The sequence below is a fragment of the Gorilla gorilla genome, chromosome X (genome assembly GCF_029281585.2).
Source record: "Gorilla gorilla gorilla isolate KB3781 chromosome X, NHGRI_mGorGor1-v2.1_pri, whole genome shotgun sequence".
NCBI lineage: Eukaryota > Metazoa > Chordata > Mammalia > Primates > Hominidae > Gorilla > Gorilla gorilla.
The window spans coordinates 85,928,230-85,952,979 of record NC_073247.2 but is presented as its reverse complement, the minus strand read 5'-3'; the positions used below and the strand labels follow the sequence as shown (position 1 = coordinate 85,952,979).

General features: G+C 38.9%; 1 protein-coding gene and 1 pseudogene across 1 annotated transcript; both read right to left on the bottom strand.

Annotated features, from left to right (window-relative positions):
• Positions 1-4,314: 4,314 nt before the first annotated feature.
• On the bottom strand, positions 4,315-5,847 carry LOC101131263 (rab11 family-interacting protein 1-like; annotated as a pseudogene).
• Positions 5,848-22,801: 16,954 nt separating this feature from the next.
• LOC101139456 (putative BMP-2-inducible kinase-like protein) lies at positions 22,802-24,102 on the bottom strand. Its single transcript, XM_019018946.2, is given in 2 exon segments — positions 22,802-23,500; positions 23,503-24,102. Coding segments are annotated over 2 exon segments (1,236 nt in total). The 3' UTR covers positions 22,802-22,864.
• Between the last annotated feature and the right edge of the window lie 648 nt (positions 24,103-24,750).

Genomic DNA, 24,750 nt, shown 5'->3' with positions numbered 1-24,750 from the left:
TTAACTTCCTTGGCTCAAGTGATCCTCCTGCCTCAGCCTCCTGAGTAGTTGGGACAACAGGCATGCACTACCATGCCTGGCTAATTTTTTACTTTTTGTAGAGACAGGGTTTTGCCATGTTGCCCAAGCTGGTCTCAAACTCCTGGGCTCAAGAGATCCACCCACCTAGGCCTCCCAGAGTGCTGCGTCTACAGGCGCAAGCCACTGCACTGAGCCCAGGTTACTTCTTAAAACGTGGCCAGGTGCGGCAGCTCACACCCATAATCCCAGCACTTTGGGAGGCTGAGGCAGAAGGATTGCTTGAGTTTGGGAGTTCAAGACCAGCCTGGCTAACATAGCAAGACTCCAGCTATTGGGGTGGCTGAGGTGAGTAGATTGTTTGAGCCTGGGAGGTTGAGGCTGTAGTGAGCCATGATTGCACCACTGCACTCCAGCCCGGGTGCAGAGGGAGACCCTGTCTCCAAAAAGAAAAAATGAAAAAAAACACATACAAATAAAAACAAACAAAAGAAATAAAAAATTCCCAAAGTAACAAAGCAGGAAATAATAATTCTATAGTCCAAAAAACACTGGGTGATCCTTCAGTTGGAGAGAGGAGGAGTCAGTTAAGTAGCTCACACAGTAGATATGGACAAACCAGAGTTGAGGTTGGTTGATGTGGCTTCTAGGAGTTAAGTTCTCCACCTAAGGCAATTAAGGGATAATTAATTGTTCTTGAGGGATAATTAGTCATTCTTGAAAAAAGGAAAAAGGTTGATTGGGAGAAGGGACCTAGGGAGGGAGGATGGTGCATCACTTAATATTAAATTGCCTCCCTACACTATGTGGCTGAGTGTCATGGACCTTCCTCCCTCTCTGCCCCTTTGAACTCCCACTGTTAGCAAAGCTGGAAAGCACACACTTGTATCTCATTCTTACAGGCATGTGTACTACCCCTCAGGGTCCATAGCTGTTCAGTATGGCAAAGGGCAGACTTGCTTTCTCTTCCACTTTGCTGCCTTGATGAGGTTAACATACTGGAATGAAAGAGGAGGGCAGGACATCTGCCAAAGTGCAAGGAATAAGAGTATATGAAACAATTGGGAAAAGGATTGACACTTCAGGAAGTTGACCTCGAACTGTTCACTGGTATTTAATCTGATGCTTCCCTCAAGTACTGAATACTCTTTCTGGAAGCAGAGAGGCCAGGCCAAGAGTTGTTCTGGCTCCTCCAGGCCACCCCCCCCCCCCCCCCAGGGCCCATCAGGTAAGTGCCTGCAGAAGCTAGAGGCAAGTCCCAGCTCTCTTGTATAGCTGATGTATGCCCTGAGACATACTCCATTTGTAGGATTCTCCTGTGCTCCAATTCACCAAATTCTGCTGATGGCTCAGAGCAGGGTAAAGCTTCTCCTAGATAATCCCTCCCCCAAAATTGAGTCCTCGGGGACAGATATTTATTGAATAACCTCCAGGTTATCTACTTTGGGAAATGCAGAAATGCTATAAACTGAATTTTTTTCCAGCAGTGGCAGAAGCCAGACACCTTGAAGTCAATTGTCCTTCATTCTCCAGAGTTCCCAAGTGGCATTTCAGAGCACAGGAATTCACTCTTCCACCCAGATATTCCTCTCACACTGAGTCACGCACCCCAGTATCTAGCAGCAGATATCTCGAAGCCAACCACCCTAATGAAAAATGCAGGTTTCCACACCAGTTTTCCACACCAGCTCTCCAACCATTAAGAGTACACATGCCCCCATGGCACACTTGGGTTATCACAATAAAAATACATTTATATAAAGTAAAAAACATAATGTGGAGCAAATATATACATATACATGTACATTGTTAGAGTTCAAGTGAATATACAGTTTTCAAGTGTGTAAATAAATTTCATAGCACTACAAAAATACAAGTCATCTGAGAGATGTTTACAGTGGTCCCCAAAACTATAGGAGAGAATAAAATAAAATAGCTATAGGTAATTAAAAGCTAATTAGATAAATCAAGTCACAGTTTCATCCTTCAGATTAAGGTGCTCCAATATAATCCATACCACAGCAAACAAAATCCTGAAGAATTCTGCTGCCAATCATCTTGCCTCTTAACCTCAATATAACAAGAACATACATAAAAGAGATTACTGATTTAGTAAATGCTATCATCTCATACCCCATTCACACCACTGGCCTGTGATATTCTTCCCCTGGGAGAGATGTCAAGATTTAATGAGATTCTATCATAACCTGTAGAAAAAATGAGCAACATGGAAACATTCCAATTCCAGTCTTGGGTGAGTTCCAATGAAATTACCTGAAGAACTGAACTAGTGCTTTTAGTTAAGGGGAAAAGTGCCCTAGCTTTTAAAAAATATGTCTATAAATCTAGTTTTAAAAACATAGCAATTGGCTGCATGTGGTGGCTCATGCCTATAATCTCAGCATTTTGAGAGGCCGAGGTGAGAGGACTGCTTAAACCCAGGAGTTGAAGACCAGCCTGAACAAAATAGGGAGACCCCCATCTCTACAAAAATAATTTTAAAAAGCTGGGCATGGTGGCATATACCTGTGGTTCCAGGTACCTGGAGGGCTGACGTAGGAGGATTGCCTGAGCCCAGCAGGCCAAAGCTACAGCGAGCTGTGATCGTGCCACTGCACTCCAGCCTGGGCGAGGAGAGCAAGACTCTGTCTCAAAAATAAATACATAAAATACAGCGTCCAAAAATGTGTCATCTTCTTTCTCTTCACAATTTTATAATACGGGGGTAAAATGCCTGTGAGTCTATTCATTATGGAAAATAAAAAAGAAACAACCATTTAAGGCTGAGGCATTTTGGTTTTCTGCTGGCTTTTAGATTATTAACTGCATTAAGCCCCTCACTACAACTTCACCAGTATCCTAGAAACAATTTGGGTTTCCTTTTAGGCAGGGACAGGAAGTATTCAAAGGACAGACATATGGACAGAGTTAGGCCCTTCAGGGTCGAAGTCTTTGGTTTCTTGTGTCTCAAGACTCAATGTCTTGAGAAGTTGGTGGACCCTGTCCTCCATCCAGGAAGTGCTGCCAAGGAAACCAGGGGACCTAGCAAAGACTCAGGAGAAAATGGCCAAAGGAATTCTGACATTCCATACCTGAATGAACTGTTTTCGTGAGTGCTTCGATCACCCAATCCCCTATCAAGGTGCTGAACAGGTGGCCAGCAGGAAATGTGCTGTCGCAAGAGGAGGGCTTTGACTTACTTCCCCTAATTGAGTAAAAAGTGCTTCTCTTGATTTCTGTATTCTGTTTTTCATATCACCAGTAGAAGGGTCCTGTGGATCTAAATAGAGCACATTTTAAGGCTAGAGAGTAGTAGAAATTGATGTTTAGACAAGGCAGCTTGTTCAAAATCTGAAAGGCACACCCAGAAGCTTTCTCTAAACATTTTGGCTCCCATAAAAAAAAAAAAAATTAAAAACAGGACCGAAGTCTGAGAAGTTGAGTACATTTACATGGTATCAAAAATTTAGCATCTGCAGCCAAAAGCCACACCTGTGCTACTCAAAAGCTGAGAAAGTACATGTATGTAACACAGCAACTATTGCATGGTCCTTTTCTTATTTAAAGCTTTCTCAGGTAAGTTTTAATAGCTGGAGGATACATATTGAAAAAAATCTCAATATGAAAGAAAGAAAACTTCAGTGTTGAAATACATTAATACCTCCTGTGCCATCTGAATCTCTGGCTCAGGATCAGAACTTAGGATCACGTCTCTGGTGGTCATAAAATATTTACAATCTAGTTAAAGGCACAGTGGCATTTAAAAATAAAGTCTTGGGGACCCATGGTAAAAGATTCACTGTAATTATTAACCTGGCTTCAATTGGTAGAATTGACTCTTGTCAGATAACATGCGAGGGAGATGGTGATTCGGAACCTGCTAGCTGGTTATGAGGCATAGCGAGTCCTTTACCTCAAGAACAGGTGGAAACAAACTCACGGAAACATGCCTGTGTTTAATTCTGGTGATTTACATCTTTCCTGCATTTTTTGCTAACCTGACCCAGAATGTGGAGCGTGGGGGTTTCTTCCATGACTGATTGGCAGGTTGTCAGTATAGTCTTCCAGCTCAGGATCCTGGAAATCCTCTTATTATTATTATTATTGTTTTCTTCTGTTTGAGGAGCAGCTGGATAAGCTCATTCTGGGTTAGCTGTGCGTACGCAAAAGCAGAATCTGAGGGGTTTTCTTGATCGTGGTCTTGTTGATCAAGTTCTCACTGATGATGGTGGCAGTTCCCAAGCTAGAGATAGCAATCTTCGTGGCCATTGTGTTCATTGGCTTCACAGGATGAAGTCAAGGTTTGACAGCTCTGGTTTTTGGAGCCATCACAGAGAGAATTGGTGATTCTGTTCAGACTTGGATTCTGGGTCAGTGTTTGGTTCTGTGATCTGCGCATCTTCAAAGGGGTTCAGGGAGTTACCCCTTCTGGAGACAATAGCTACAATATCTTTCTCCAATCTTCTCGTAAGGTCTTTAACAGGCCCTGAAGCATGCTACCCAGCTTGACCTCCATAAGCATGCCTTCCTTCTTCTCCAGGATGGTAAGAGGGTTTTCACCTTCACTGTTCTTAGCCATGTCCTTCTTCCCCGTCACCCGAGAAAGCAAAGAAGACTCTCGTTATTCTGCTTCTTGCTCTCTTTGGTTTCTTTTGCAGCTTCCAAGTTTGCTGGAGCCATGTTTTCTCTAATGTCCCCACAGAACAGTGGTTGGTAGGATGGCAGAGACATGGACTTCAGCGAGTTCTTGGTAGAAGACTCAAAGAGCCACCTGTCATGAGACATCCCACTTCCTTCCCCAGGTTACTTCCAAGACTGAGCAGCCAGGTTTTTGGTAGATGAGAACAAATGTTTCTTCCTGAAGCCCTGGGGCTTCAGGTAGGAAGAAGGACTGCTATACTTGTTCTCACCCTTGGCTTCTGGCTGCTCCAGTTAAACATGGTTCCCATTGATACAGACATTAGAGTGGGAAAGGACTTCGTTCATAGACCGAAGACCCCCAAGAAAGGAAAGTCCTTCCATTTTGGGAAGGGTGACATTGATTTCGTTTAGCTGCTTAAGATATGTACTTGCTGTTGTCTTGTGAGACATGACATCTGAAGCTGAAGAGGAGTCCCTCTGATTGTTGTCATTGTCCCACCAGGACTGAAAGTCTCCCAGTTGAGGCAGCATTTTAGCTTTGAAGTCTGCAGGGCAATCATGGATCAGGAAATTTCTGCAAATTAGACTTGGAAAACAAGGTCTTGATCCTTCTTGTCTTTGGACGAAGACTAATCATCACTTTTGACTGAAGGTGTAGTGCTGGAGACTATGTTGGAGGCAGCACCTGATGCACTATCCATATTCTTCCCCTTGATCTTGTCTTAAAGTTTTCCAAATGGATTCTGAGGCTTGTCTTTGATGAAAAGGTCAAACATACTGGCAGTCATGTTGTTTCTCATAAGCTTGATGTCAACCTCAATTTCTCCTCTTTATCCTTCTCTCCTGGTTTGGATTTCAAGGTATACCACTGCATCTTCCTGCTCCCCTAGTCTGGGTGCAGGTCCTGCAGGTACACCTCGGCGAAGCCCAAGTACAGTAGCAGCAGCAGCTCAAAGGTGGCCTCCTCCTCTGACACTGAGGTGGCATACTTCTCCTTACCCACCTGAATCACCGAGTACATGTTGCTTGTACCCTCAGGCCCTTGGTTCTTGGCCCCTGGCCCTATGCCTGCAACACTGTCATCTGCACGTGGATTGGGAACCACATAGCCCCCGGACCTGCTAAGGCCATTAAGGACAGGATGATGATGCCTCGGCTGACTGACGTGAGAAGATTGCCATGACCCATGGCCTCTACTGCTGTCCTACCAACAGAAAATTCATAATGTTGTGCAGGCGTTAACCACTACCTAGTTCCAGAACATTGCTGTCACCCCCAAAATAAATCTTGCATTCATTAAGCAGTCACCCCTATTTTCCCCCATCCCTGTCAACCACTGATTTATGTTCTGTCTCTATGGATTCCCCTGTTCCGGATAATTCACGTAAATGGAATAATACAATAGATGCCTTTTATCATGGGTTTCTTTCACTTAGGATGTTTTGTAGGGTAATCCATATAGCATGTATCAGGACTTAATTTTTTTTTTTTTTTTTTTTTTGAGATGGAGTTTCATTCTTCTTGCCCAGGCTGGAGTGCAGTGGTGCAGTCTCGGCTCACTTCAACCTCTGCCTTCTAGGTTCAAGCGATTCTCCTGTCTTGGCTTCCCAAGTAGCCAGGATTACAGGCGCCTGGCACCATGCCCAGCTAATTTTTTTGTATTTTTAGTAGAGACAGGGTTTCACCATGTTGGCCAGGCTGGTCTCAAACTCCTGACCTCAGGTGATCCGCCTGCCTCAGCCTCCCAAAGTGCTGGGATTACAGGCGTGAGCCACCATGCTCAGCCTTCATTCATTTTCATGGAGAAAAATATTTCATTGTATGAGTATACCACATTTTGTTTATCCATTTATCCATTGATTGGTTGTTTCTACTTTTTTTTTAGCTATTATGAATAATATTGCTGTGAACATTTGTGTACAGGGTTTTAGTGGACACAAGTTTTTATTTTTCTTGGGTATATATCTAGGAGTGGAATTGCTGGGTCATATTGTAGTTCTGTTCAACTTTTTGAAGAACTTCCCAACTGTTCCCCATGGTGGCTGTGCCATTGTATATTCCTACCAGCAGTGTATGAAGTTACAAATTTCTCCACATCCTGAGAACCCCTTTATTATTTTCTGTTTTTCTTTTTGATTATAGCCATCCTAGTAGGTGTAAAGTGGTATCTCATTGTGATTTTATTTTGCATTTCCCTAAATGATTAATGATATTGAGCATCTTTTCATGTGCTTCTTGGCCATTAGTATATCTTCTTTGAAGAAATGTCTATTCAAGTCTTTGGCAGTTTCTAAATGAGTTATTGTCTTTTTGTTGTTAGGTTGTAAGAGTTATAATCTGGATAACAGATCCTTATTAGATATGTAATTTGCACATATTTTCTCCCATTTTATGGGTTGTCTTTTGTCTTTTTTATTTTTTATTGCTTGTGTTTTGGTATCATTATTGATAATTCATTGTTAAATTAAAGGTCATGAAGAGTTACTCTTACTTTTTCTTCTATAATTTTTAGTTTTAGCTCTTGTATTCATGTCTGTAATCAATTGAAGTTAATTTTTAATATAGTATGTGTTAGGAGTCCAGCTTCATTGTTTTGCATGTATCTATGCAATTGACCCAAAGTGATTTGTTGAAAAATATTATTTTCTGATGGTATGGTCCTGACACCCTTGTAGAAATTCAATTGAAGATATATGTATGAGTTTACTTCTGCAGTCTCAATTCAATTCTATTGGTCTAAATGTTTATCTTTATGCCAGTACCAGCCTGTTTTGGTTATTTTAGTTTTGTAATAAAATAGACAAACATTTGGCAGATTAATCAAGACAAAAAGAAAAGTATATAGAAATAATATTATGAAAGAAAAGGGGGAGCATATTGAAAAACACCATAAAGATTAAAAAGATTAAGGGACAGTGTTAACAATTTATGCCAATAGGGTTTGAAAGTTTAGAGAAAATAGACAAATTACTAGCAAAATATAAATTATCAAAACCTACTCAAGAAAAAATAGAAATCTTATATAGTCACAAGGTATTAAATATTCAATTCTTCCTAGAGACCCAAATATATGCTTTCTACCAGTAACTCACCGTAAATAAAAAGAAAGGGACAATATATTGTGCAAACTCTAGTCAAAAAAAAGTTGGAATGACAATATTAATATAAACAAAAGTGGACTTCAAAAGAAGCAATATTATCAGAGAGAAAGAGGGCACTGCCTGGTGAATTGCCCTCTGATAAAGACATAACAATACCGGAAGTAAAAATTGACATAACTGCAAGGGGAAATTGACAAATCCACAATTATATTTGGGATTTAAATGCTTTACTCTTAATAATTAATAAAAAATTAGCTAAAAAATTAATTTTAGCTAAATAAATTAGCTAAAAAGTTAATAAGGATAGATCTGAACAACACTAGAATAAACTTGTCCTAATGGACATTTATAGACCACTATAACCAAAAGTGGTAGAATTCACAATTTTTGCAAGTACACATGGAATATTCACCAAAATAAACCATATCCTGATTTATAAAATAAACTAACAAACTGGCTTCTCTCACTTAGCAATATGAATTTAAATTTCCCCCATATCTCTTCATGGCTTTATACCTCATTTCCTTTTATTGCTGAATAATGTTTCATTTTATGGATGGGCCATAAAATGTTTATCTATGCACCTATAGAGGGACATCTTGGTTGCTTCCAAGTTTTGGCCAATATTAATAAAGCTGTTATAAACATTCATTTGCAGGTTTTTGTGTTATCATGAATTTCCACTCATTTGGTTAAATACCTAGGAATATAATTGCTAGATAGTATAGCAATTCTGTTTAGTTTTGTAGGAAACTGCAAACTGTCTTCCAAAGTGGCTGTATCATTTTGCATTTCCACTAACAGTGAATGGGAGTTCCTTATGCTAAACATCCTCTACAGTATTTGGTATGGTCAGTGTTATAGATTTTGGCTATTCTTTCAGGTGCATAGTGGCATCGTGTTGTTTTAATTTGCAATTCCCTGATGATGTATGAGGGGACTTCAAAAATTCATGGAAAAATTGAACTAAAAGGTAAAAGTAAAAAATATAAACTTCTTAACATAAGCTCCATCGAGTTCAAGATACTTTGTAAGCAATGATACCAGCCATTTGGTTCATCCCTAAGGAACTGAGGGTTCTAAGAATTTAATCAGGTCAATGAAGTCTTTTTTACGTTATGAACTGAAGAAAAATGTGTGCAATTTAAAGGTTTGTTAAGACTTTGAAACAAAAAGAAGTCAGAAGGAGCCAAATCAGGACTGTAAAGTGGATGAATGCCTAATGATTTCCCATCAAAGCTCTCACAAAATTGCCCTTGTTTGATAAGAGGAATAAGCAGAAGCATTGTGATGGGGAAGGACTCTCTAGTGAAGCTTTCCCAGGTGTTTTTCTGCTAAAGCTTTGGCTTTCTCAAAACACTTTCATAATAAGCAGATGTTATTGTTCTTTGGCCCTCCAGAAAACCAACTAGAAAAATTCCTTAAACATTCCAAAAGACTATTGCCATGAGCTATGTTCTTGACCAGTCCACTTTTGCTTTGACTAGACCACTTCCACTTCTTGGTAGCCATTGCTTTGATTGTGCTTTATCTTTAGGATCATACTGGTAAAGCCATGTTTTGTCTCCTGTTAAAATTCTTCAAGAAATTGCTACAGGATCTTGATCCTACTTGTTAAAATTTCCATTGAAAGCTCAGCTCTTGTCTGCAGCTGATCTGGGCACAACAGTTTTGGTACCCATTGAGTGGAAAGTTTGCTCAACTTTAATTTTTCAGTCAGAATAGTGTAAGCTAAGCCAATTTAGATATCTATGGTGTTGACTATTGTTTGTGCTGTTAATTCTTGGTCTTCTTCATTTAAGGCATGGACATAATTTTTTTCAAGATTTTTTTCAAATGATGTGGAAGGCTTGCTGCTATGTGCTTCATCTTCAGCATCATCTCATCCCTTCTTAAAATGAGTTATCTGTTTGCAAACTGCTGATTTCTTTTGGAGAATCATCCCCATAAACTTCTCATAAAGCATCAATGATTTTACCATTCTTCCACCCAAGCTTCACACTAATTTGATGTTTGTTTTTGCTTCAATTTTAGTAGAATTTATGTTGCTCTGACAGGTGCTCTTTTCAAACTTACGTCTTACCTTTTTAGTGCCTCAAACTACATCCTGTTCAGGCATGTTATAACAAGTTAGTATGAGCTTATTTTGGTATAAAAAATTTGGACTCCATAATTTTTTCATAATATGCATTTTTCATTACCTTTTGGAAGACAACTCATATCACCTTGAGCTTCTTTTCATATGCCTATTTTCCATATGTATATCTTCTTTGGTGAGGGGTCCTTTTCAGATGTTTGTACATTTAAAAATCAGTTATTACCCACTCCCACCACTTCTATTCAGCATAGTACTGGAAGTACTATCAAGAGCAATTAGACAAGAAAAAGAAATTAAAGATATCTAAATTGGAAAGGAAGAAGTAAAATGATCTCTCTTTGCACATGATATGATCCTATGTGTAGAAAACTCCAAAGACTCCACCAAAAAAACCTATTAGACCTAATAAATGAATTCAGTAAAGTTGCAGGATATAAAATTAATATACAAAAATCCATGGCCTTTTTTTTTTTTTTTTTTTTTTTTTTTGAGACGGAGTCTTGCTCTGTCGCCCAGGCTGGAGTGCAGTGGTGCAATCTCGGCTCACTGCAAGCTCCGCCTCCCGGGTTCACGCCATTCTCCTGCCTCAGCCTCCCCATGGCCATTTTATTCACAAATAACAACCTAGCTGAGAAATCAAGAAAACAATCCCATTTATGATAACATAAAACACTTAAGAATACATTTGACCAAGAAGATGAAAGTGCATCAGTATAGCCTGCACACTGAAAACCACAAAACACTGATGAAATACATTGAAGAGGACACAAATAAATAAAACGATATTCCATGCTCATAGATTGGAAGAATTAATGTTGTTAAAGTGTCTATACTACCCAAAGCAATATATAGATTCAATGCAATCCCTATCAAAATCTCATCAGCATTCTTCACAGAAATAGAAAAAAATCATACAATTTCTGTGGATCCACAAAAGATCCCAAATAACCAAAGCAATTCTGAGAAAAAAAAATCCTGGAGGCATCATACTTCCCGATTTAAATTTATATTACAAAACGAGAGTAATCAAAACAATACAGTATTGGCATAAGAGATACACAAGACAGTGAAATAGCCAGAAATAAATCCAAACATATATGGTTAATGAATTTTTGACAAGAGCACCAAAAAGACAAAATGAGAAAAGGGTAGTCTCTTCAATAAATAGGTGCTGGAATTTCCACATGCAAAAGAATGAAATTAGACTCTTACATTACACCATACACAAAAATCAATCCAAAATGGATAAAAGATCTGAATGTAAGACCTGAAGCCATAAATCTAGAAGAAAACATAAGGGAAAAGCTCCTTGACACTGGCTTTGGCAATGTTTCCTTGGATATCACACCAAAACCTCAGGCTACAAAAGCAACAATAAATAAATGAAATTATATCAATCTAAAAAACTTCTACACAGAATGAAAACAGTCAACAAAATGAAAAGGCAATGTACAGATAAGGAGAAAATATTTGCAAACCATATATCAGGCAAGGGTTTAATATTCAGGATTTAGGAAGAACTCATACAACTCAATAGCAAGACAACATATAACCTGATTTTAAAAAAATGGGGAAAGGACTTGAATAGACATTTCTTCAAAGATGACAGAAAATGACCAACAGGTATATGAAATGGTGCTCAATATCACCAATCATCAGGAAAATGCAAATCAAAACTACTTTGAGATACCACCTCATACCTGTTAGGATAGCTATTATCAAAAAGACAAGAGCTAACAAGTGTTGGTGAGGGTGTGGAGAAGAGGGAGCACTTGTACACTGTTAGTGGGAATGTATTATAGATTGGTGCAGCCATTATGGAAGACAGTATGGAGGTTCCTAAGTAAATTAAAAATAGAACTACCGTATGACCCAGCAATCCCTCTTCTGGGTATATCCCCAAAGGGAATGAGATTATCTCTGCACTCCCAAGTTTATTGCAGCACAATTCACAATAGTCAAGATACAGATACAACCTAGGTGTTCATCAATGGGCAAATGGATAAAGAAACTGTGATATAGAGAGATCAATAGATAGATAATTAGAATATTATTTAGCCTTTAAAAAGAAGGCAGTCCTGTCATTTGCCAAAACATGGATAGACCTAGAAGACATTATGCTAAATGAAATAAGCCAGACACAGAAAGAAAAATATTGCGTGATCTCACTTATATGTGGAATCAAGAAAAAAAAGGTTAAATATATAGAGATAGAGAATAAAACAGTAATTACTAAGGTCAGGATAAGGTGGAGGAAATGAGATGTAGGTCAAAGGATGCAAAGTAGTAAATATGCAGGATGAACAAGTGAAAAGATCAAAGATCAAATGTACAACATGAGGACTATAGTTAATACATATTGTATATTGTGTTCAGGATTTTTTGCTAAATGAGTAGATTATACCTGCTCTTGCCAATGGGGGAATAATCAGTAACTATGTGAGATGATGGGTATGTTCGTTGTTCCACTATAGTTTTACTATATATATATATGTTTCATTTAACGTTGTGTTGTATACCTTAATATAGACAATAAAATTTATTTAAAACATAAAAAAAATCAGGTTTATTTTCTTATTGTTGAGTTTAAAGAGTTCTTTCTATATTTTGGATAAAAGTTCTCTATCAGAATGTCCTTTGCTAATATTTTATTTCAGTCTGTGGCTTATCTTCTCATTCTTTTTACATTGTCACAGGGTAGAATTTTTCAATTTTAATGAAGTTCAGTTAATCTATTCTTTCTTGCATTGGTTGTACTTTTGGTATTGCTTCTAAAAAGTCATTGCTAAACCCTAGGTCAACCAGATTTTCTCCTATGCTATTTTACAGGAGTTTTATAGTTTTTCATTTTACACTTAGGTCTATGGTCCATTTTAAGAACATTTTTATGAAGGGTGTAAGGTCTGTGTCTAGCTCCCATTCAAGGCTTATTATATCTCACCTGGAGTGTCAACCTGCCTGCATTTCTTGTCCCCTTCAATTCCAACTTGAATTGACTAAATTCCTGGTGAGTGTAGCCAAGAGTCATGCCTCCAGGCTTCAGGCCAGCACTTGTGGATGGAACCTCCAGGCCAGTACACCCAGGACCCAGCTCCTGGATAACCTTGGCAGTCTCAGGCACCAGGCCAGCACCCACAGCCCTAGGACCCAGCCATGACCTTAAGTACACAGCTTCTAGGCCTGCCCCACTGCCAGGCCAGGCCCCATAGCCCCAGACACCAGGCAGATACCCATGGGCCTAGTTTCCAGGCCCTCCTCTGCACCAGACCAACACCACTAGACCCTAGCTCCAGGCTAGCCTTTACTAACCTAGGAACCAGTCCACCACAGTGCCAGGCTAGCCACCACATCTCCAGACTCCAAGCCAGCATCTGCAGACCCAGGCTCCAGGCCTGCTCTAGCACCAGGCTGGCCCCTGAAGCCCCAGGCTTCAGGCTCACTGTAGTGCTAGGGTGGCACCAACAGGCACCAGCACCAAGCCTGCTCCTGCAGCCTCAGGGTCCAGGCTGGCCCCTGGAGACTCAAGCTTCAGGCCCAACCCAGACTTCAGATTGGCCCAGTACCAGACTGGGATTGGCCCAGTACCACATGGGCCCAGGCTTCAGGCGCCCCCCGCCCCATACCATTGCCTGGTCTGCCTCTTCAGCCCCAGACTCCAGGCCAACACTTGTGGACCTAGCCTCCAGTCTCACTCCAGCACCAGGTTGGCATGCATAGACCCAAGCTTGAGGCCACCCCTGACAGTCCAGCAGAATCAGGATCCAGGCCTGCCCCAGGAATCTCAGTAACCATAACGGTATGAATCTAGAAATCAATAACAAGAAAAATTGGAGAATTCACAAATATGTAGAAATTAAACAACATGCTCCTGAACAAAGAGTCAAGAAGAAATGAAAAGGAATTGAAAAATATCTTGGGACAACAGAAAGTGGAAACAACACGCCAAATTTATGGGATGCAGCAAAAGCAGTTCTAGGAGGGGACTTTATAGCAATAAATGCCTACATCAAAAAAGAAAAAAGACTTAAAAATCCAAACTAACATTATACCTCAAGGAACTCTAAAAGAGACCAGCCTAAACTGAAAGCTGGCAGAAAGGGAATAAAGGTCAGAACAGGAATAAAAATGAATAGAGACTAGAAAAACAACAGAAAGGATAAACAGAACTAAGAGTTAGTATTTTGAAAAGATAAGCAAAATTGACAAACTTTTAGCTTGACTAAGAAAAAGAGAGAAGACTGAAATGAATAAAATCATAAATGAAAGAGAAGACATTACAACTGATACCACAGAAATATAAAGTCATAAGAAACTATGAGCAATTATATTCCCCCAAAAATTGATAACCTAGAAAAATGGATACATTCCTAAAAACATACAGCCTACCGAGACTGAATCATGAAGAAACAGAAAATCTGTGTAGACCAATAACAAGTATATTAAATGATTAATCCAAAACTCCCAACATAGAAAAGCCCAGGACCTGATGACCTCACTGCTGAATTATACCAAACATTTAAGGAAGAACTAATACCAATCCTTCTCAAAATATTCCACAAAATTGAGGAGGAGGGAATACATTCAAACTCATTTTGAGGCCAGCGTTACTCAGATACCAAAGCCAGACAAGACACTACAAGGACAGAAAACAGCAGACCAATATTCCCGATGAACATAGATGCAAAATCCTCAACAAAATGCTAGCAAACTCAATTCAACAACGCATTAATGGGTCATTCACCGTGACCAAATGGCATTTATCCCAGGGAGGAAAGAATGGTTCAACATATGCAGATTAATAAATATGGTACATCACATTAATAGGATAAAAGACAAAAGCCAATTGATCATCTTAATAGGTGCAGAAGCACTTGACAAAACATACTTTTATAATAAAAAGCCTCAACAAATTATGTATAGAAGGAATATATGTCAACAAAATAAAAGCCATTTATATATAACAGCCCACAGCTGACATCATACTCAATGGGAAAAAGCTAAAATCTTTTTCTCTGTGATCAGGAACTAGACAAAGATGCCCACTCACTTCTATTCAATAGAATACTGGAATTCCTAGCAAGAGCAGTTAGTGAAGATGAAATAAAAGGCTTTTATTTCAGAAAGGAACAAGTGAAGTTATTTCTGTTTGCTGATAACATGATCTTATTAGAAAACTATAAAGACTCCACAAAAGAACAATTGGACCTAATAAACATCTTCTGAAAATTTACAGTATACAAAATTAAGATACAAAATCTGAAGTGTTTCTATACACTAACAATAAATTTCTGAAAAAGAAATCAACAAACCAATCTCATTTACAATAGCTATAAAACTAAAACTCTGAGGAATAAATTTAACCATGAAGGTTAGAGATCTGTACAGTAAAAAGTATAAAACACTGATGAAAGAAACTAAAGAAAATGTGAATAACTAGAAATGTATCTTGTGTCTATAAGCTGTAAGAATTAATATTGTTAAAATGCCCAAATCAATCAAAGCAATCTACAGATTTTATGCCATCCATATCAAAACTTCAATGACATTTTTCACAGAAATAGAACAACCCGACAATTTGTATGGAACTATAGAAGATGCTGAATAGCCAAAGTAATCTTGAGCAAAAAGAATAAAGCTGGAGGCATCACATTTCCTGATTTTAAAATCTACTATAAAGTTATAGTAGTCAAAACAACTTGATACTAGCATAAAAACAGACAAATAGACTAATGGAACAGAACAGAGAGCCCAGAAATAAATCCACACATTTACAGTCAATTGATGTTTGACAAAGGTGCCAAGAACACACAATGGGGAAAGGACAGTCTCTTTGATAAATGGTGTTGGGACAACTGGATATACATACACAGAAGAATAAAGAATAAAATTAGATCCTTATTTCACACTATATACAAAATATCAATTCAAAATGGATAAAAGACTTAAATGTAAAACCTGAAACTGTAAAACTACGAGAAAACATAGGGCAAAAGTTCCATGTCTGGTGTGGGCAATGATTTCTTGGCTATAACCCCAAAAGCACAGGTAACAAAACCAAAAATGGACAAATGCTATTACAACAAATTAAAAAGGTTATGCACAGCAAAGGAAACAATCAAAGTGAAGAGACAACCCATAAAATGGGGGAAAATATTTGTAATCCACATATATGATAAAAAGTTAATATACAAAATATATAAGGAACTCAACTCAATAGCAAGAAAACAAGTAACCCAATTAAACAATGGACAAAAAGACCTAAGTTGTTATTTTCAAAAGAAGACATACAAATGGCCATTAGATATATGAAAAAAAATGCTCAACGTTACTAATCATCAGGGAAATGAAAATTAAAAACCACCGTATCACATCACGCCCATAGAGTGAGCTAGTATCAAAAAGGGGAAAGACGGTCAGTGTTGGGCAGAATGAAAAGAAAAGGGAACCATTGTACACTGTTGGTGGGAAAGTAAATCAATACCACTATTATCAAAAACAATACAGAGGTTCTTCAAAAAAGTTACCATATGATCCAGCAATTCGACTTCTAGGTAAATATCCAAAGAAAATGTAATCAGTATTTCAAGAGATATCTGCACTCCCATATTATTTACATTATTCACCACAGCTAAAATATGGATGCAACCTAAATGTCCATTGACAAATGAATGGATAAAGAAACTGTGGTATATATACACATGGAATACTCTTTAGTCTTCTAAAAGGATATCCTGTCATTTGGGGCAACATGGGTGAACCCAGAGGATAATGTGTTATGTGAAATAAGCCGAGCACCGAAAGACAAAAACTCCGTGATCTCACTTATATGTGGAATCTAAAAATGATAGATTCACAGAGGCAGAGTGTAGACAGGAGCCCTGTTGGGGAAATGGGAGATAGAGGAGATATTGGTTAAAGGATAGAAAATTTTAGTTAGTTAGACAAGAGGAATAAGTTCAAGAATATTGTCTAACATGGTGACTATACTTACAACAATGCATTAATGATATATTTTGTACTTGAAATTTGCTTAGGGTAGATTTTAAGTGTTTTCACCACAAAAATAGATATCCAAGGTAATGCATATGTGAATTAGCTTGATTGAGCCACTTCATAATGTATACATACTTTAAGAAATCATGTTGTACACCATAAATATATAAAATTTTTATTTGTAATTCAATAATAATAAACACAAATTAAGCAGAAGAATGGAATCATGAAGATTAGGTCAGAAGTTAATATTATGTAAAAGAGAAAAACAAGAGAGAAAATGAGGTAATCAAAAACTTGGTTCTTTTAAAAGATTAACAAAATTGATGAAACGAGCTACACAAATCAAGAAAAAAGGAGAATACTCAATTTACTAAAATAAAAATGAAAGAGTTGCCATTACTACCAACATTACAAAAACAAGAGAAATGTAAGGAAATACTGTCTACAATTATATGACAACAAAATAGATAACATGTGAAATGGATAAGTTCATAGAAGAACACAAACTACTGAAACTAACTCAAGAAAAAAATGTAAAATCTGAGTGGACCTATAGAGAGTAAGGAGATGTAAATAAGCAATCGTTCAATTTCATACAAAGAAAAGGCCAAAAACAGTAGACTTCACTGGTTAATTCTATCCAACACTTAATAACATATACCAAATTTCTAAAACTAGAAGAGGAGGGCACACTTCCCTACACATCCTGTGAGTACATTACTATCAAGATACCAAAACCAGACAATATTACAAGGAAAGAAAACTACATACTGATATTGCTTATGAGTATAGACACAAAAATCCTCAGCAAAGTATTAACAAACTGAATTCAACAACATATAAAAAGAATTGTACGGCATGACCTAGTAACATTTATCCTAGGAATGAAAGGTTGTTTTACATTTGAAAATCAGTTAATGTAATACACCATGTCAAAAGAATGAAAACAAAAACCAAATGATCATCTCAATAGAAGTAAAAACTGTTTGACAAAATCTAGCACTCTTTCATGATAAAAACACTCAACAGACTAGGAACAGAAGGAAACTTCCTCAAAGCTGACAAAGGGCATCTATGGAAAAGCCACAGCTAACAAAATAGTTAATGATAAAAGCTTTCTCCCTAAGATCCAGAACAAGACACGGATGTTTGCCTTCACCACTTTTATTCCACATTGTACTGAAGATTCCAGTCAGGGCAATCAGGCAAGAAAAAGAAATAAAAATCAACCCGATTTGGAAGGAAGTAAGACAATCTGTATTTGTAGATGACATAAATGTATGCATGAATATCCTAAGGAATCTACTACAAACTATTGGAAATAATTAACAATTTCAACACAGTGGCAGGAGAACAGATCAATATACAAAATCAATTGTATTTCTCTACAGCAGCAATGAGCAAAACAAAAATGAAAAGAATGATTTAATTTGCAATATCATGAAAAAGAACAAAATCCTTAGGAATAAATGTAACAAAACAAGTGCAAAACATATACTCTGAAAACAACAAACAAACATTGTTAAAACATTAAAGAAGTCTTAAATAAATAGAATGACATTCCATAAAGACTTTATATTGTTAAAATGGCAATACCCCTTTAACTCATCTGCAGATTCAATCCTTATCAAACCCAGCAGACATTTTGTTTGTTTGTTTGTTTGTTTTGTTTGTTTTTATCTTTTTTTTATTATACTTTAAGTTCTGGGATACATGTGCAGAACGTGCAGGTTTGTTACATAGGTATACATGTGCCATGGTGGTTTGCTGCACCCATCAACCCGTCATCTACATTAGGTATTTCTCCTAGTGCTATCCCTTCCCTTGCCCCCCACCTTCTGACAGGCCCCAGTGTGTAATGTTCCTTCCCTGTGTCCATGTGTTCTCATTGAGAGTTATAACTACATCCTAAAGAAGCACAGGGGACACCCAAATAATATTAGGGAAAAAAACCCGTATATATATATGGTCTTTGCTATATATATACATATATATTTATATTTGCTTAGTGGTATATATATATAACCTTTCTTACATTCTTAAACCAGAATTGGAACATCCCATAATAGAGCCAAACTTTTATTGAGTGCTGTATGCCAGGTACTGTGTTAAGCACTTTCACATACCTTGGGAGCTTTATTCTCATAATTCTCATAATGCAATGACCTGAGCATCAGCTGTGTGGAGTGACCTACACTTTGACCATGATTCTGGGGGATGATGAATGAAAATGCAAAGTATAAATATATACTTTTTAGGAAAATGCCTCTACTTCAACACAAAGGAATCTCTCCATTTCTATCCCTTTGAACCCCCAATGGAATCCTGTATCTTTTCTCTGAGCTACAATCTTGAAAGAAGAAAGTTACTGTGCTGTGTTATAACATAAGAATGTAAATATTTTAAGGTGTCAGAGTTGTTTCCTCAGAATTTATCCAACATTATAAGCCAAAGGGTCTACATCAGTGTCTGAATCATTTAAAATTATTCAGTGTATTGAGAAGCGAGTAAAACGCTAGGTATTTCATGTTTACATCTGAAGGAGACCACATTAGTTCATCCCCTACCCCTTTTCTAAATGATGAAACTCATGAGATCTAGCAAAGACCAAGGACTAAAATAAGAAGCATATTGTGCACACCTCAAAAGATTTTCATTTAAAAAGTTATTCTGTTTGATACAAACCTACTGTAGTTCATGAATTTACTATGTGTAATCATCAAGTCTTCACTTTTAAAAGAAAGTATTCCTTGAATCTATTTTGTAAAGTTTTTAAACATCTACTTGAGCATTTGCATTAGCAGTATTAATCAACCTGAGAATTGAAAAAAAAAAAGTTGCAAATATATTTGCCTTTGGCATGAGGACAAGTAATTGGTGCAGTCCAGCTCTAAAAGTACAACTCTAAGTAATAATGTAATGCTTGGTCTGCCTCTGCTACATTGTGATTCACATATTGCTTCCCTATCCACAAATTTGTATTTGATTTAGCATATAAAAGAGGGAAAAAAGCAATAAAAAGACAAATATGTGGTTTATTTACATATACTTTGCTTCTTTCCAAGTTCAGAACTGTGAAAATAGGCAAGTATCTTATCCCATTGAGGCACTATAATTAAGAGATGCCTAGCTCTCCCTCTCCCTCTGCCTCTCCCTCTCCCTCTCCCTCTCCCTCTCCCCATGGTCTCCCTCTCCCTCTCTTTCCATGGTCTCCCTCTGATGCCGAGCCGAAGCTGGACGGTACTGCTGCCATCTCAGGTGACTGCAACCTCCCTGCCTGATTCTCCTGCCTCAGCCTGCCGAGTGCCTGCGATTGCAGGCGCGTGCCGCCACGCCTGACTGGTTTTCATATTTTTTTTGGTGGAGACGGGGTTTCGCTGTGTTGGCCGGGCTGGTCTCCAGCTCCTAACCGCGAGTGATCGGCCAGCCTCGGCCTCCCGAGGTGCCGGGATTGCAGACGGAGTCTCGTTCACTCAGTGCTCAATGGTGCCCAGGCTGGAGTGCAGTGGCGTGATCTCGGCTTGCTACAACCTCCACCTCCCAGCCGCCTGCCTTGGCCTCCCAAAGTGCCGAGATTGCAGCCTCTGCCCGGCCAGCCGCCCCGTCCGGGAGGGAGGTGGGGGGGTCAGCCCCCCGCCTGGCCAGCTGCCCCATCCGGGAGGTGAGGGGCGCCTCTGCCCGGCCGCCCCTACTGGGAAGTGAGGAGCCCCTCTGCCCGGCCAGCCGCCCCGTCCAGGAGGGAGGTGGGGGTGGTCAGCCCCCTGCCCGGCCAGCCGCCCCGTCCGGGAGGTGAGGGGCGCCTCTGCCCGGCCGCCCCTACTGGGAAGTGAGGAGCCCCTCTGCCCGGCCACCACCCCGTCTGGGAGGTGTACCCAACAGCTCATTGAGAACGGGCCATGATGACAATGGCGGTTTTGTGGAATAGAAAGGGGGGAAAGGTGGGGAAAAGATTGAGAAATCAGATGGTTGCAGTGTCTGTGTAGAAAGAGGTAGACATGGGAGACTTTTCATTTTGTTCTGTACTAAGAAAAAATTCTTCTGCCTTGGGATCCTGTTGATCTGTGACCTTACCCCCAACCCTGTGCTCTCTGAAACATGTGCTGTATCCACTCAGGGTTGAATGGATTAAGGGCGGTGCAAGATGTGCTTTGTTAAACAGATGCTTGAAGGCAGCATGCTCGTTAAGAGCCATCACCACTCCCTAATCTCAAGTACCCAGGGACACAAACACTGCGGAAGGCCGCAGGGTCCTCTGCCTAGGAAAACCAGAGAACTTTGTTCACTTGTTTATCTGCTGACCTTCCCTCCACTATTGTCCTGTAACCCTGCCAAATCCCCCTCTGCGAGAAACACCCAAGAATGATCAATAAAAAAAAAAAAAAAAAAAAAAGATGCCTAACAAAATTACTCATAAAATATACTTTAATTGGGTTCAAAGAGAGTTAATTTAAAATATAAAAATCAAAGAGAGTGCCAGTTGATGAGTTTCCACTCCTTTCTGTAAATAGCATTAACTGTTCTAGAAACTTCCAAATGTTAATCTGATAGTGCCGGACAGTTAATTATAACTTAAAATATTTATAGACACAGGAATCACAGATATTATATTCACATTAATTCACATATGTAATCTCTATCATTAAATAATTTCTATAAAATCTCAAGTTTCTAATTAGCATTTGTGGTGTTAAAAAAAGGCAATTGGTAGCTGGGTTCTTTTCAGTGAAGATACGATCAACTAGCAGAGTTAAGATGCTAGTCCACCTTATAGGCATTTTAGGATCTAATTTATTAGTGCAGAGGTACTTGCAGCAGGATGCATGAATCCTGCCTGTAAGGCTTTGTGGATGTCACCATTCTGTGCACTTTATTAAAACTACTCCACCCCCCAAACCTAATAAAAATAATCGTTGCTTATGACTTGGGGAATATTTGGTGAAGTTGCTAATAAAGTACATTAGTAAATGCAACATGATTTCACACTGTAAATGTCGTGAAAATTCAGTTTCTCCTACATATTTTCTTCCTAAAATAAAATTTTTATATAACCCTTGTCCTCACTCCCAATTTTTTCCAATAATCTGCTTTATTAGGGCCATGTTAATAAAAGTTTGGGGCAAGAAGCCATTCATAAACAATATAAAGTGTTTCTAAAGTAGTGAATTTTTTCTTCTATATCATTTTTTCTGCTTATCATTTCTTTTTGAATGTCAGATATTTCTCTTTATATTTCTGTTCTAGGCTTCTATGCGATAGTCAATTTTTAAAATTTATGTTTTAATTGACAAAAATTATATATATTTATCATGTATAACATTGTTTTGAAATATGTAAATTGTGGAATAGCTAAATTGAGCTAATTAATATAACGTTATTTCATGTACTTATCATTAGATATTCCATATTAATGGCACTTGTTTTTAAAATGAAATAGTTTTAGGCACAATAGTCAGTTACTTCTGGTTCTGCTTTGTGGAGAAAGGTGTATGGAGTGAAATCTCTGCACTCTCCAGATAATAACTTTCTAATGCTTTAAGAGAACTAGATTGTTTTTAACTGCATGGAAATTAGAAGAGATCTTAAAAAAATTCACAAACATAACTAGTGTATGAACAAATAACCCTAATTTTAGGGATATGCTCACAAAAATGACATTCTGATATTAAAAATAACAGTTTTACTGTCCCTCCTGAGTGGTTACACACCTGGAAGGGTGCCATGTGCTTTCACTGGAAGTACCACACTTGCATTTCTGTGTTGTGAGGTCAGTAGCAGAAACCCTTAGTTAGAGCTGGCAATTTAGCTCCCTTTTCTCCTGCTTGGAAGAGGCATCAAGTTACTACCCTGTAGAGATACTTCATTTTTCTATTTGGTTTTTTCAAAATCACCTGTTCTGATTGATCTTTAAGAACGAACGACATAAACAGCCATTAAATTTTTTTTTCAAATTCATAAAACTATTCATACTTTTTTGAAACAGGAGTTAATGCCAGTAATCCATCAGAAGTATCTACTGTTTAGAAGGAAATGGGGCAGCACCAAATGGGTCTAATTCGACTGGTTGGGACTGTTGGGACTGCTGTGGAGTGATGCTTTGCACCACAAGTTCTGTAAAGGGCATGGCACCAAAATCATCCATTGTCAATACATCTGCACTATGGAATGACCCATGTAGTGAATTTTGCCTTGGCTGCTTAGGCAGGACAGTATTGTGATCAGCACGGATGTCATTCAGGCCCTGATGTAGAGGGTGCCATGACAGGTCTGGGGGATGGAAGGGCTTGGCACCAAAGGGGTCCAACAGACTCTCCTCGAGTTGTAAGATGTTCCCCCTATCGTTCCCATCAGTCACTGCAGCACCAATGTTCTCCTTGGAGTCTGAGATGGTTAAAAATTCATTGCTGGTTTGAGAGACTCGGCGACCCACTTTTTTGTGCCTGCGAGCCCTCTCTGGAGTGCGGTAGGTAGGCTTCAAAGTCTTCTTTTTGCTAGTTGGCGTGCCATGATGCCGCTTCCCATTACTTTTGGACATATCCTGCTTTGTGCGCCTTTGGCGAGAGGACAGTTTCTGTAAGCTGCGCTGTTGGACTTTTTGCTGCTGGCTCCGCATTATTTCCTCAAAGGGCACAAGCCCAAAAAGGTCCTCTCGTTGCTTTCACTTTTACTTGTTGATGTGAGGAAGGGCTGAAATGGAGTGAAGTCAAATATATCTATGCTTTTGGGATGTGTCTCAGGCTCCACCGCATGGCATTCTTGTACATTCACCTTCTTGCTAAAAGGCGCCTTTGTGAATACATCAAATTCCTCCTGCTGGAGTCCCGCAGCAGGAAACCTGTGTTGAGGGAGGCTCTTTTCATTCTTTTCTTGCTGGGGCTGTTGAGCACACACTGCAAAGAAGGGGACGGCGCCAAATATATCGAACTCCTGTTTAGGAGTCTCCACTCCAACATCAGAGGACAATTGGGCTGAGGTGAGGAGTATTGTATTAATATCTTGGGTTGGTCCACTGCCAGATTTGTCTCTGTAGACAGGGCTCATATCACTGTACTTTGCTTTAGCCTGCTCATAATCAGAATCAGAGCTACGTTTCTCCTCTTCTTCCTCATCTTCAGAATCCATGAGGAGAGGCCTGTGACTCAGATTTTCTGGTTCGGTATCATTATTATTAAAATCTCCTTGTTCTCCCTGAAGAACTTCTTCATCCTTTTGCTCTTCCTCTTCACTGCTCTTAGGAGAAGGGGCAATCATACTAGATAGGAAAGCCAGGAAGCCAATTGGGTATCTGAGTATCAATATTAACACAGACACTGTGACTAAAAGTCCTTGACTTGTTTGAGTATTCTTCTTTCTTCAATGCACAATTACTCAAGTAAATGGATGTAGGACCCTTTGGAGAAGGACTGAAAAAATAATTACCATGTATACTTGCCATGATGTTACAAATCTCTCCTCCTGGGAACCCAGTCCCGTTTCAGTTTATGGTGGCTCTGAACGTTGGTTCAGGTCGAGAAACTGGACCAGGAAACTATGTCTTTTTATTGAGGCCACTGGCCCTCAGCCTCCTGATCATCCATTCAGGTTTTCTTTTTTCTTTTTTTTTTTTTTTTCTGAGATGGAGTCTTGCTCTGTTGCCCAGGCGGGAGTGTAGTGGTGCGATCCGGGCTCACTGCAACCTCTCTCGGGTGCAAGCGATTCACCTGCCTCAGCCACCCTAGTAGCTGGGATTACAGGCGTCCGCCACCACACCCAGCTAATTTTTGTATTTTTAGTAGAGATGGGGTTTCACTATCTTGGCCAGGCTGGTCTTGAACTCCTGACCTCAGGTGATCTGCCCTCCTTGGCCTCCCACCATCCAGGTTTTATTTTTAAACTCTTTATTACTAAAATAATGTTATA